The sequence below is a fragment of the Gallinula chloropus genome (assembly GCF_964237585.1).
Source record: "Gallinula chloropus genome assembly, chromosome: 10".
NCBI lineage: Eukaryota > Metazoa > Chordata > Aves > Gruiformes > Rallidae > Gallinula > Gallinula chloropus.
Window position 1 is genome coordinate 21,200,714 of NC_140095.1, and position 14,590 is coordinate 21,215,303.

General features: G+C 61.4%; 1 protein-coding gene across 1 annotated transcript; it reads left to right on the top strand.

The window, feature by feature from the left end:
- Window positions 1-5,970: 5,970 nt before the first annotated feature.
- RELL2 (RELT like 2) lies at window positions 5,971-14,231 on the top strand (the record flags this gene model as incomplete). The annotated part of the gene is made up of 6 exons (XM_084268472.1): window positions 5,971-6,178; window positions 7,755-7,820; window positions 7,898-7,964; window positions 8,242-8,430; window positions 12,924-13,494; window positions 14,190-14,231. The coding sequence occupies 6 exons, from the start codon at window positions 5,971-5,973 to the stop codon at window positions 14,229-14,231; spliced, it is 1,143 nt and encodes a 380-aa protein (XP_084124598.1).
- Between the last annotated feature and the right edge of the window lie 359 nt (window positions 14,232-14,590).

Genomic DNA, 14,590 nt, shown 5'->3' on the forward strand with positions numbered 1-14,590 from the left:
CGCGCCCTGACGTCATCACAGCGCGACGGCGCCGCCAACTGACACCCGGCCGAGCGCCGCCGCCGGCGAAGCGCTGGGCGGCGCGTAGGGGGCGGGGCCGGCGCCCCCGCGGTCCTAACGCCCGCCCCGGGCTGCCCGCCGGGCCCAGCCCCCGCTGGGGACCCTCCTGCAGCCCCTCGAGCCGCATCCCGGCCGCTGCTGGCTGCCCCAGACACCCCGCATGTCCCAGTCAGCCCCAGCCCATCCCGGTTCCTCCCCGTTGTCCTATCGCTGCTGCCCCCCAGCTGCTCACCAGCTCCCCCCGCTTTCCTCCCAGTCACCCCCAGTCACCCCCAGCGCTCCTGACCACCCCCAGCTGCTCACCAGTTCCCCCCACTTTCCTCCCAGTCACCCCCAGTCACCCCCAGCGCTTCTGACCACCCCCAGCTGCTCACCAGTTCCCCCCACTTGCCCCCGCCGCCCCCAGCAGCCCCTGGCTGCCCCCCACATCCCATCCCCACCATGTGGGTGCAGCCCCCCACCCCACACCCCAGCTGTGGGTGCTGTTGGGATCGGGGTGCAGGGAGCATTGAGGTGCAGCCGTGGGACCCCCACCCTGATGGGACCCCCCACCCATCGGCTGTGAGGGACAGGGACAGGGACAGGGACAGGGACAGGGACAGGGACAGCAAGCGCTGGCTGTCACCTGGCCAAACAGCCCCCTCCCCATGTCCCACCCTGTCCTCCCCACCTCAGGCAGCCTCCCAAAATACCTGTGTGGGCTCTGCAGGGACTGGGGGAGAACAGAAGCCGGATGGAGAATCAGCCTGGACAAACAAAGAGCCGTGGGGAACGGGGGAAGAACCTGGACACGGGGAGGGATGGGCCAGGGGCTGTGCCACGGGGGATGCCCTGGCACAGATCTGCTCCCCATGGGCTGGGAAGGAGGAAGGGTGGGAGGATGGGAGGATGGGAGGATGGAAGGATGGAAGGATGGAAGGGTGGGAGGATGGGAGGATGGGAGGATGGAAGGGTGGAAGGATGGGAGGATGGAAGGATGGGAGGATGGGAGGATGGGAGGATGGGAGGATGGGAGGATGGGAGGATGGAAGGATGGGAGGATGGGAGGATGGAAGGATGGGAGGATGGGAGGATGGGAGGATGGGAGGATGGAAGGATGGGAGGATGGGAGGATGGAAGGGTGGAAGGATGGGAGGATGGGAGGATGGGAGGATGGGAGGATGGGAGGATGGGAGGATGGGAGGATGGAAGGGTGGAAGGATGGAAGGAGGAAGGGTGGAAGGGTGGAAGGAGCACACAGCCCTGCCTAAAGGTTTGGGACACTAACGTGCTGAAATCAGTGCTTGGCAAGGTCTGGGTCCTGCTGGTCTCCTGCCTGACTGCTCCCCATGGGCTGGAGGTTGGGGTGAAGGCTGGTGCTGGAGGCAGGCTGCTCACACCCCCTGCAACAAAACAGGGGGCCAGAGAGCAGCAGGGAAAGGTCAGGGACCCCCAAGGGGCACTCCAAGAGCCAATGGAGGATGGAGACCACGGCATCCATCCCTGGGGGTGTTCAGGGCCAGGTTGGCTGGGGCCCTGGGCAACCTTGTGTAGCTCCAGGTCTGGAGGTTGGTGTCCTGCCTGTGGCAGGGGGTTGGAGCTCTGGGACCTTTGGGGTCCCTCCCAGCCCAGCCCAGTCTGGGATTCTATGAAGGAAAGCCCTTGGTGTGCAGTGAGGCCTGAGGGGCGTGGGATGGGGCTGGGGGGATGGTGTGTGGAACAGGATTTGGGGTGAGAGACCTTTTGTCAACTCATGATTAGATCATGGGGTTATGACAAGATGCTCTTGGCTGGCTCTGCCACTCCCTGCAGGGAGGCTGCTGCCTCCACACTGCTCCTTGTGCCCTCCAGAGACGTGTCCCATCACAGCCAGGATGCCCCAGGGGTCACCAGCACCCTCCTGAAGGTCAGAGCTGTGGTCAGCCCAGCACCCAGCGCCACGAAGGAACAGGATTTTCAAGGTGCTGAACAACAAGGGTGGTGCAGCAGCAGCACGTGGAGCCTGCTGACGTCTTGGCAGGGGCTGCTGGCTCAGCGTGACCGTCACCCAGCAAGGTGCTGCCACCAGATAGTGTCCAGCTGGGGCCACCCAGCCGCCCAAGCAGCACAGCTGGGGTGTCTGGCTGTGGGAAAGGGGAGAGGAGTGTGTGTGTGGGGAGGGGAAACACATCCCTGCTCCCAGCAGGGATCACTTTGCCAAGCTGAGCTCTGTTCCTGGCAGCTGGTTGAAGCTCTGGACATCTTCCTGGGTCTTGGAGTGGTGCAAAGATAGTGTTGGGGAGGGATATTTTGAGATGCTTTCTGTGCTCAGAGAGCAGAGCCTGCTGTGGTTGAAGGGCCATTAGCTCACTGGGCATGTCTGAGACACTTAAACAAGGGCTTGAGCTTCAGAGAGGTGTTTGACCTGGGGGGATGGAGCAGTTTCCAGAGGTGATGGTGTGCTCTGGGCTGAGAGCTGTGGTGGGGACCCCGGGAGGTGTTGTGGGAGGCTGGAGCAGGTTTGCTGGAGCAGGGGGATCTGGCCTGGTTAGCTGCCACCTGGATGACCAGTGGGACTGGGGAGGGTGGTTCCCAGAGCAGGCACCTTTGTGTCCCTCGTGGGTGGACGTGTGTCCTGCTGGCTGCAGGGGAAGCAAGAAGCAACGTGGCAGTACACTGGGACTGGAGCCAGCTGTGGGATGGAGACATGTGGGATGGTGCTGGCCCTTCCTCCTCTGTCCCCTCCATCTGTCCCCTGGCTGCCTTGGGACTTGGTGGCTCAAAACTCAAGGGCAACACCACGAGAGGATTTGAAGCCTCCAGGGACTCCCAAGGATGGGGTCAGGAGTGGTGACAGAGGATGCAAAGCCCAGCCTCTGGGAATCCACGAGCATCCAGCCCAGAGCTGTGTTTGCACCAGGCAGGGACCATCCCTCTGGCTGGGATGGACACAGCCAGGCTGGGAGGGAGAGGGTGGGCTCAGCCCTGCTGTGCTGGCTGGCCTCAGGGCAGAGGGGACATGTGGTGCCAGTTTTTGGGTGGGATAAGGCTCCTGCTCTGGCAGTAAAAGTGCACACAGGTCCCATGGCAGGACAAGATCAGAGGGCTGGAGCAGCTCCCCTAGGGAGAGAGGCTGAGGGAGCTGGGCTGGGTCAGCCTGGGGAAGAGAAGGCTGTGGGGGGACCTCACTGCAGCCTCCCCGTCCCTGAAGGGAGCAGAGGAACAGGAGGGGAATGGGCTTGTTAAAGGGCAGAGACTGGCAGGACAAGGGGGATGGAGTGAAGCTGGAGGAGGGAGGGACTAAATTGGATATTAGGGGGAAGTTCTTTCCACAGAGAGTGGTGAGGGGCTGGAAGGGGCTGCCCAGAGAGGGGGTGGGTGCCCCATCCCTGGGGGTGTTCAAGGCCAGGTTGGCTGGGGCCCTGGGCAACCTTGTGTAGCTCCAGGCCTGGAGGTTGGTGTCCCTGCCTGTGGCAGGGGGTTGGAGCTCTGGGACCCTTGGGGTCCCTCCCAACCCAGCCCAGTCTGGGATTCTGTGACAAGGCCTGAGCTGCCTGGAGGGATGCTGAGGCTGGGGTGATGGAAGCAAGGTGGGCACTGGGTGCACACGCTGCCCCAGGAGGAGCATCAGGAGGAGAAACCTGATCAGCTGCTGCAGCTGGGTTGAACCAGTGTTCCTCACGGCTGCAGAGCTGGGTGGACTGGGAGCAGCTTGACAGCATCAGAGCCCCTTCCTCATCCTGGTTCATCCCACCTGGGGCCAGGATTTACCAGCATCCTCCCTCCCCTCACCCTGCTGCTCCCCCTCCCCAGTGTGTGGCAAATGCTTCCACACCACAGGCAATGTGAAACTTGCAGGGAGGGCTGAGCAGCCCCGGGCTGGTTCCTCCTTGGCAGGGGTGAAGGCTGTGAGGGGGGTGGGGTGCAGCAATGTGTGGGGTGGGCGGGAATGCCTGGGAGGAGAAGAGAGCGATTCATTGTGCAGGGCAGCAGGCGTGGGCAGGAGGGGAAGGGGAATGAGCTCCCCATGAGTGCATCCCCTCAGGGCTCTGCAGCAACCCAGACCTGTGAGGTCTTTTCCTGGTCCATCTTAGGGCCCAGCTCCCTGCCAGGAGAGTGGGTGGCACCTGCAATGCTGTGACCTCCTGAAGTCATGGTGAGGGGAGGGGGCTGAGTCCCCACCCCTGGGGGTGTTTAACAGAGGGGAGATGGGGTGCTCAGGGATCTGGGTCAGCTCAGGATGGGAATGGTTGGACTGGATGATCTTAAAGGGCTTTTCCAACCTGGGGGTTGTGTGGTGAGGAGGATCCTGGTGTCCTGGGAGAGGGGCAGGAACCCTCACCACCGTGTAGCTGAATGCCTGGAGCAGTTGCAGGTTGCCTGTGGGGTGATTTCTACAAGTGACCATATATATAGAAGGACACTTGGTTTGGCAGGAAGGGGGTGGGAGGGATTTTTAAGGGTTGCCTTTAAGGTCTGGCTGGGGTGGAGGACTGAGGGGAGTGAGTCTGATTTGCAGCTGCAAGAGAGATTCTGGGTGAAGCCTCCCAGGGCAAGGTGGAGGTGAGGAGGGTAGGGGACCACCGGGACCACCACCACCACCCCCACTCCTGCTGGAGATGGCAAACAGCTCAGCTGCCCCTTTCTTAGGCAGGAGGGAGAGACGGTCAGGCAGGGGCAGGCTGGTGGGCTGCTGCAGGGTCTCTCTGGTCTCCTTGGTGCTGTGATCCCAGGGTGGGTGGGTGGGTGCCTGCACCCCTCTCCCCCTGACACCGGACCAGTCCCCCTTTTACCCAACCCCATTCCCAGCCCTCCCATCCCCGCGGCTCATCCCGCTGAAAACATCCAGCTGGGAGCTTCAGAAAGGAGGATTCCCCGGGAGAGGATGGGGAGGGGAGAGGAGAGGAGGGGGGGAAATTCGGGGCTTGGCTTGCGTGCGGGCGAGGTTATTGGCCCCGGGGCGGGCGGCAGCAGCTCGCCAGCCAGCGCTGGCTCCCGGAGCGCATTCCTGTCCGCTCCCCACTGCAGCTGCCGGCGGCAACGCACCTCCCGCCGCCCGAACCGCTCCGGAGAGGCTGGTTTTTTTTATATCCCCAGGGTCGGGCCAGGCGGGTGCTGCCTCCAGCAGATAGCGGCGGGTTGTCGCGACAGCCAGAAGCCAGCTCGGCTCCTTTTTGGGGAAGGAGAAACCAGCTGGGAGCCGGGAAAGGAGTGTGGGGGGGCTAGAGGATGCTCGCCGCGGTCCCCAGCCGCGGGGATGCGGGGTTGCTAGGAGGCAGGTGAAGGTGAAGAGGAGAGCGCTGCGGAGGACCGCAGGCCCAGGTACGGCCGCGGGGGCGAGGGATAGTCGGGGCTGGGGCGGGGGGGGACGCTCCGGGGCCCCCCGGGAAAGGGAGCTGGGGGAAGCCCGGGGAGGATGGAGCTGGGTTCTGCGGGACGACGATGCGGGAGCCCGGAGGACCGCAGGCCCCGGAGGCCCGCGAGTGGCGAGAGGGCTGCGGGGGAAGCGGGCTGGCACGGCGCGGGGGGGGACGCGCATCCCCCGGCAAGGGCGAGCAGCGGGATGCCGCCCGCCGCAGAGCCCGCCGGGGGCCGGGGGACCGGTGCCCTTGGGAAGGTGCCTGCGAGGGATGGGGGAAGCGCCGCAGCCCGGGGCCGGGCTGGCCTGCGGGGATGCTGCCGGCGCTGCCCTTGGGATGCCTCTTGCCGCTGCGTGTGGGGGGTGGCGGTGTCCTTGTCACCCGGCTGCCTCCAGCCTGCCCTTTCCTCCGCGGGGCTCCTGCCGTGATGGACCTGGCAGGGCGAGAGATGAGCCCTTGGCAGACCTCCCCGAGCCGGCAGCAGGCTCTTGCCCTAGGGAGATGGGAGGAAGAGGAGGATGGGCACGGGGAGCCCGGCAGGGGGGTGAGCACCGGCCTCCCTGAGCCACCTTCCCCCTTCTCCTAGATCCGCATGTCAGACCAGAACAGCACCAACCATGGGGAGTCAGACCCCCAGCACAGCCTGTCTATGGTCTTCCTCCTCGTCCTTGTCTTCTTCATCATGGGGCTGGTGGGTTTCCTGATCTGCCATGTCCTGAAGAAGAAGGGTTACCGGTGCCGGACCTTCCGCGACGAGCTCGACCCAGATAACAAAGATGTGCTGGCAGAGCTCCAGGCCAGTGAGTGCTGGGGCAGGGGGTGGGCAGAGGGGGGCTTGGGCGCTGCCTTTTGCTGTTGTGGACTCCTCAGACAGGCTTCTGGGACGTGGGCTGGGGTGGGAGGGTTACCTGCCGTGTGTTGGAATGGGCTGTTCCCTGGGAGAGTCCTGGCTCTGCGGGCTGGCAAGCGCTGGTGGAGCCAGGGAGGTGGGAGCCAGGGTCTGCCCCTTCCCAAAGGCCAAAAGGTAACTGTGGTCAGCAGCCAGGAACTGCTCAACCCCCAGTGCCTGGACTATAACCCCTGCCCCCTACAAGGAAAGCATCTCTATCCAGGACACGAGCTGTCCCCACACCCCTTTGGCATTAGGAGGTCTCGCATGGGGCCAGCCTGGTGTTTGCTGCCAGTCCTGCAGGCCAGAGGAACTGGGGTGTTTCCTTGAGATCCATGCTGCAAGGGGACCTTCAGTGTTTCTCTCTTCACTTCAGACCACTGTAAGCAGCTCTTGGGTAGCAGGGTTAGGAAGCCACTGCAGCATCAAGCGTGGGTGCAAGCCAGAGGTCAGCCCAAGCAAGCTCCATCATTTAGTGTTTTCATGAGTCTGAGGTAGAGAAGACACGTTCCTCTGGCTGCTTCCTCGCCTGAAAATGGCCAAATGGTGCTACCTAACTCCTCTGGATCCTCTGTGTCATTGACAGCACTCTGGAGGGTCAGCATCTCCTGCTGCCACTCCTCGTGCGTGGGAGGGAAACACGGCTCCCCCATGGATGCAGTTGGAGCTTCCAGGAGTCCTTGGATCTGCTCCTCTGGCTTTGACAACTTGGGTGCACGTCACATGGAGACAGTGCCTGAATCCTCTGGGACTGACTTTGCCCACTGGAGTCACCAGAACTCAGGAAAACGTCTCTGTGGGCTTCCAGGAGCACAGCAGCTGCCCCTGACCGTGCTTTCTGAGGGAGCTGCCTGCCAGCCCACGGCTCTGAGCTGCTCCCATGAGCACACTGTACACTGCAGACTGGGCTGAAGGTCCAGCCAGCTGAGGTTCTTGCCTCCAACAGTGGCCAGAAGCAGGCTGGGATGAACACTGGGGCTGAACACCACGATGGAGCAGACACCAAGCCAAGTTTCCCCAGGATACTCTTTCCAGCTTCCAGCAGCGTGGAGCTCTGGGGCTTTCTCCATCAGAGAGGGTTTCTGGGTTTAACAGTGGGGCTCCTTTTTGTGCACTTGTCCAACTGACCCTTGGAGACTTTTAGGACCCACAGCACCCTATGGCCAGGGGCTTGGGGCCTGGACTGTCCCCACAAGGACCCTTCTCTTGTTTCCCACCTGCTTCCTACCTGTGTCAGGTGATGCTCCCCAGTTCTGAAGGAGCATCACAACCTCCCCTCTCCCTGCAGCATCACAACCCCCCCCTCTCCTGCCCCCCTCTCAGCTGCTGGTTTGTCCTTTTCCAGGGTGAGGGACCTGGTGCTCCCCAGGTGTGATGGGGCCCACAGGGCTTCTCCAGCCTCTCCATTGATGGGGCTGCTCCTGGGGAGGGACAGGTGAGCTGGGTGTCTGCATGCCAGCCCTCAGCACTGCCTTTTCTCTCCTCAGATGAAGAGGAGGAGCTGAACGAGGACACTGTGGAGAAGATTGTGAGATGCATTATCCAAAACGAAGGTGGGCATTGCCTAGGGCTGGCCTGGAGACCAGCTGCCTGCTTTGGCTGACACATCCCCTCTTTCCTCTCTCTTCAGCAAATGCAGAGGCCCTCAAGGAGATGCTGGGGGACAATGATGGGGACATCCCAGTGCCAGTGCCCAGGTGAGAGAAGCCTATGCCAGCTTGTGGCTCTTGCAGAGGAAGATGACTCTGCAGCCAGCCCTTTTCCAGCTCGTCACAGAGCATCTTCCCAACGAGAAGTCCTGCTCCCCTGAGGGCTGTGATGAGTTCCCCTTCACCCCACTGCCAAGGGGAAGGGCCCTTCCCATTCCTGTCCTCACAGGAGGTCCCCTCCAGAGCTGCTGGTCCTCGGGGCTCGCTGCAGGTTGGGAAGTCTCCTCCAGACAACATGTCCTGTCCTGTCTTTTTCCTACCACAGCCTTTGTCCTCACCGCAACAGCCAGGACGGGGGCCCCCCACACCACCACACCGTGCACCTGGGCTCCACCCAGGCCCCCTGCATCCACTGCAGCAAGAGGAAGAGGCACCCGCTGCATCGGCAGGGCCGGTCCAAGGAGGGCAGGGGCAGGATGCACCCTGGAGAGACCACTGTCTTCTCAGTGGGCAGGTATTTGGATCAGCTTTGCCAGGCATGGCCCATCTGCTCTGCTGGAGCCAGCGCTGCGTCTTCTCAGGTCCCCAACCCCTCTCCCTGTGCCGGGCACCTTCTTGCTCTTCCCCCTTTAGATGCCCCAGCTGTAGCTCTGCAGTTGGGAACCCTGAGGATCCAGGTGGCTCCTGCACCTGGAAATGCCTGTGGTATGTGGCAGCCCATGACACACGGGTGGCTCCTCTCCTCCTGCTCCGGGAAGGTGACTCAAGCTTGGCTTGTCCTGCTGACTCAGTGCTGGCAGAGCCCCAAACCCCTGTCCTTTCAGACACTGCTGTCCCAGCTGCCTGTGAGCGGGGGCCCTCGCTGCCCAGCACAGACACTGACCCCAGGTTTAGGGCTCTCATTAGGAGGGGGAGGAGGTGGCAGCAGGTCCCAGGTGGAAGTTACCAGCCACCAGCTTCAGAGTGAAGGAGTGGCTACGCTCCTCCAGCTCATTGCCTCAAGGATGCCTGTAATTAGATGCCACAGGAGGAATATAAGAACAGGGGAGTGTACCCAGCAGTGTGCCCAATGCTCCCCACAAACACCCTTCCAGTCCCCACTTGATGTCATCTCAAGGGACTTCCTGAGCTGCCTGTGGTCTGTGTAGTTAGTGACCAGCAGGCTTGCCCAGGTGGCCCCATTCCCCAGCAGAAAACGTGCACAAGACCTTCAGCAGGACCTTCCAGGGCTCAGCTTTGTACCACTGTGGTGACTGGGGCAGGGTGACGAGCAGCTGCTGGTCCCTGGATGGCCACCCTGGTGAGACACCAAGCTGTGCTGTGCTCAGATCCTGCAGTAGGTCTTCATTGGGGGGGTCCAAGCCTTGAGGAAGCTCCATGTTGTGGTCCAGATAGGTAGTCCTGTTGTGGTATCTGGGGGGTGTCTGTATTTTTCCACCAGCACAACTAGGGGGTTGAATAGGGAGGTGAATTGGGGAGGGGAGGGGGGAGGGGGGTTATGGGGAGCTGGAAAAGGGGGTAGATGTGCCAGAGCTCCCTGTGCTGAACTCCACCTACAATGACACCTTCTGGGGACTGGCAGCTTCAGGCATCCTCTTTGCCTGGTGCTGTCAGCTGTCCTTGGTTTCAGGGGTGGTGTTTGGTAAGACACATCTCTGCACCACTGCGTACTGCTGGCTAATCTCATCCCCTGGCTCACACCCAGCTCCAGCCACTCCTCTGTGTCCTTCATCCATGCTCTTCTCTGTCTCCTCTCCCTCACCTCTGAGTGCTGGAGAAGGTGGTCTTCTTCCCCAAAGGCTCTTTCCCCTCAAACCTTGCTTTCCTCTCTTGCCACTTAACGCCCCGTGTCCCACCAGCCTTCTCCAGGGCACAGCCATGGCATTTCTCCAAGGTTATGCTTTAAAACTTCACACTTCCCCAATCCCCTTGGTGCAAGATCCACTTCCAAAGGTGCCTGTGTGCCCATGAGCTACAAACCCACCTCCAAACCCTGGTTCTCATTGCCAAGCTGGCCCCTTTGCTCTTCCAGATCCAGGGGGACTGTGCTCTCTGTGTCTCCTTCACTGTCAATCTCCTCCCTGCACAAAGCACCTTGATTTGTGCCTGACCCTGCCCATAGAATCTCCTTTAACCCAGCTCTTCTGTCACAGTCCTTGGGTCTTGGTCCTCTCTTGGGATGCAGTGGTTGAGAATCCATCCCCCTCCCCTGTTATCATTGACCAAGGCTGGTCCCTGGATTGCAGGCACCAGAAGTGGTGCTCACTGCTAAGGGATTGGAAAGGATGAATTAGTGGGGGTCCACCAAGATCAGCCAGGGCTGGAGTGTGTGGTGTGTGAGGGGCTGCTGAGGGAGTGGGTTTGTCTGGCCTGGAGAAGTGTCAAAGGGGGAAGCTGCTGTAAGTCACAACAATAGAAACCCAGGAAAGATGGTAAGGAAAACCCTCTTACTGGGAAATGGACAGGACCCAGAGGAGTGGGGGGTCTCCATCCTCAGAGATTTCCAAAACCTGTCTGGAGGGGGCTCTGGGTCTGGTTTCAAGCAGGGAGTTGGACTGGAGACCTCCTGGGGGCTTTTCCCCCCTAAAGTATTCCACCCTCTTGATGTAACTGGTGTTACACCACCTGTACTCTCACCTTCACAACTTACCTTGGGCCTTTCCCTACACCAGCTGCTGTCGGTGGCAGAGCTCACCCACCAAGGCACCTGCATCTGACCCTCCGTCCTTGGCCCCAGCAGCTGCTGTGTGGCACCTCCTACCGAATCCAATGTCTTGGTGATGCTGATGGGGCAGGCTGCCAGCGCCCTCCTGCCTTCCCCCTCACCACCCAGAGGTTCCCTCTCGTCCTCCCTGGCTGCTCCTTTGCATCAGTTCCCAGCTCCTCTCAGCTGCCATTGCTCCATGGCACCACCACCAAACAGCCCTGCCACTCACCCCCCATTCCCAGCCCTCTCCAGGCCTGGAATGTTCTTTGGTCTCCCCAGGTCGCAGTGCTGGTGCCATGTTTCCAAATATCTGGACAGACCTGAAAGGTCACATTTGCTGTTGCTGGGCCTGACCTGAGCAGCCCTGTGGGTACCTTGTCCAGAGCTGGGGCACCTCTTGACCGTTCCCATCGTGAGCAGCCCTTCTGATGCAATGCTGAGGGGGCTTCATTGTGCACAGTCTGTATCCCAGACCTCAGCCTGGTGGTGGTCTCCATCTCTGCCTTCTCACCTGGGGTCTGTTCTTATCTCCCAGCCCTTTCTTCCCAACTTCTTCCTCCAGGATGGCCCCTACAGCCACCTGCCCAACCTCTGGGTCTTGTTCTTCTTTCAACCACACCACACGTGGGCTTTAATGCTGAAATAGCAGCTGAACCTCAGCAGAACCAGGGCCATCTGCAGCTTCTTCAGGAGTGATTCAAGTGCAGGGAGAGCAGTTGCTGGGTGAGTCACGAGCTGCATGAAGTCTGTGTGGTGGGACCTGTGTTCTTTGACTGGTGGACACCAGCTCACTGTGGAAGAGGTTTCCCACCTGCCAGCCCATCAGTGGCTTGCATGGCTTACAGAGAGGACTCACAGGCTTAGTCACGACCAGCTCACCTGCAATTTTGCAATTCAGACTTCCAGGCTTTGCCTACTCATCACCCCTCACAAATTCCTAAGCCGTGGTAGATCTCCTAAGGTCTCTCCTCTCCCCAGGTACAATATTGCAACATCTCCTATGGTAAATGCACCCTCTGTGGGTGTCAGACCAGCTCCTGCAGCTGTTCTCCTACCCAGCCTGGAGCTCTGAGCTGTTCCCTGGTACATGGTGGAGCTTTGGTGAACCACCCAGGTACCATCCATCACTCCAGGAGGTGGTGCTCAAGGTGCTCTGGCAGATTTTGGCCGAACAGCTCCTCCTGGCTTTTGATCCCTGTACCCTAATACAGCTTGCCCTGCCAAAGCCCCTGATCTCACCTTCACTGAGGGGGGACCACCTGCCAAAACCTTGGGCTCTTGTTCCCCCGATGGCAGTTGGTCACTGGGTGCAATGTCCAAATGGCTCTGCGTGGCTGCTCCTTCCTCACCAGGCTCAGACTGATTCCATTTCACTTTCTGAATCAACTCCTGGGCTTCTCTACAAGCTCTTGTTTGGCCAGATCACGTCTCAGAACATTTCTAAGGCCCATCTTGCTCTGCAGAGGACAGGCTGGCAGGCTCTGCACCAGCCAACATCAGAGGAGGGCCACAAAGATCATCAGAGGGCTGGAGCAGCTCCCCTATGAGGAGAAGCTGAGGGAGCTGGGCTGGGTCAGCCTGGAGAAAAGAAGGCTGTGGGGGGACCTCACTGCAGCCTCCCAGTCCCTGAAGGGAGCAGAGGAACAGGAGGGGAATGGGCTTGTTAAAGGGCAGAGACTGGCAGGACAGGGGGGATGGAGTGAAGCTGAAGGAAGGAAGGGTGAGATGAGATATTGGGGGTAAGTTTTTTACAGAGAGAGTGGTGAGGGGCTGGAAGGGGCTGCCCAGAGAGGGGGTGGGTGCCCCACCCCTGGGGGTGTTCAAGGCCAGGTTGGATGGGGCCCTGGGCAGTCTTGTGTAGCTCCAGGCCTGGAGGTTGGTGTCCCCGCCTGTGGCAGGGGGTTGGAGCTCTGTGACCCTTGGGGTCCCTTCCAACCCAGCCCAGCCTGGGATTCTATGATTCTATTGACCTTTCCATCCTCTTTTTGTATTTGTTTTGTCAGAAATGAAGGTGAAAATGGGTCCAAGTCAGGGGGGGGGAGCATGACCAGAGTGGGGGTCAGTGTGACGAGAGTGGGGGGGGTCAGTGTTGTTGACTGGGTCTGACAGGCTGGAGACCAGCACCCACCCATGAGATCAGCACCCACCCATGAGACCAGCACCCACCCATGAGACCAGCACCCACCCATGAGATCAGCACCCACCCATGATGACGGGAGGAGAACCAAGGCTGGCGGTGCCGGCAAGCTGGGAACAGAGAGAGGAGGGGAGGGACTGTGACCACTCCTGCCCCATTCCAGGTTCCGTGTCACACACATCGGGAAGAAACCCACCTTCCACGAGCCGCAGGACGGGCCCCTGCCCGACGGCAGCCGGGAGCCGAGCACGGAGGAGCTGGAGCACAGCAGCGAGCGGCTGCCGCGGGACCGGGCGCCCAACGGGACTGTCCCCACGCTCGGGCTGCAGAACGGAGCCGTCCAGAAGGGTACCCAGAGCGGCAAAGGCGGGGAGCAGAGCCGCTCCCCCACCCCAGCCCCCAACACCCCAGCCAGCTCCAGCGCTCGTGACAGCAGGCGGTCGGGGAAGGGGTCTGGCGCCGCAGGCTCGCTGCAGGATGCTGGCGGGGGTCCCGGCAGCACCAGCCGGCAGCGGAAGCTCCTGAGCCATCGGGTGCTGGGAGGGTCAAGTCCCAGCATCCCAGGAGAGCTGGTGCAGGATGGAGCCAGCGTCTGCCTGGAGGAGACGGGACTGGGGTCGGCAGATGAAGTGTCGGATATTCACGGGAGCCTGAGCCTGCACGAGCAGGCTGAGGAGGTGGAAAGAGACAGGAGCAGCAGAAACCAGCCTGGAGCAGAGGCCACGGGGCAGCAGGTAGGTTCCTCCCGTTCCTCGTCCCTCTGTGGGCCCCTGGGCTGGAGGGTTTGAAGTCCTACTGCTGACAAAGACCAAGCACAGGGACCTGCCTGTTGCCACTTACCTTTTCTGAGCACATCTTCCCACCCGTTTTCCACTGGTTGGGACATGCAGGGTCACCGTGACAGTTCCCACCTGGGGGAGGGTGCTGGTGGACTTGCACAGAGGATGCTGCAGACCCACCGTCCCCAGGCAAGAGATGCATTTTTCTATGTGGGGACATCCACTGGGACTGCTTTCTCCTGACCTTGGTGGTCTCTGACTCTGCGCACAGCTTGCTCTCTCCAGAATGTCCCTTCACTGGGGCTCAGCATAGCCAGGAATGCACAGGCAGGGACAGATGTCCCCAGGAGCCTGGGGACTTGAAGTCTGGGAAATGGTGAAGCCAACTGGTGGTTTGTCACCAGGCTCCTGGCACTGCTCTGGTGCTCACTCGTCCCTGAGGTCCCAGATGGGGCCACCAGGAGGGTGGTTAACTGGCACCCTGTCCCACAGGCGATGGGGCTTGAGCTGTAGCCAGCTCCTGCAGCCCCAGCAGGGCTGTGCCCACCCGCCCGTGGGTCACTGGTGTCCCCAGTGGAGACCTGGCCCCCCACCCCAGCACGCTGCTCTTGAGGGAGTGCTGACACCCCCCCGCCTCCTCCCTCCCGCAGGAGCCCAGCGCTATGGTGCAGGACCGAGGAGCAACCGTGTGACGTGAGTACCCGTCCCCAGCACCTGGGGGGGATGTCTGAGGTGGGGGTGGGATGGCATCAGCAGCATCCCTGACCTGGTGGGTCACAGCCTGGTGATGGAGAGAGGGGGAAACCCCGTCTCTGGTCCCCAGTGCACCGTGTCCCGTCCCCAGCCACCGGCAGCCACACCAGCTCCGGGCAGAGGCAGGGCTGGGACAGCTGGGTTGGGGTTTGGGGATGCCATGGCCATGGGGATGAGCCCCCCACCCTTACCCTTCTCCCTGCAGCTCCTCTCCACTCCCAGCAGGAGCACGGAAGCGCGTGGCCCCCCAGCCCCCCGCGCCAGGCTGGGGCCTCTGCTGCAGGGGGGGCGCGGGGCA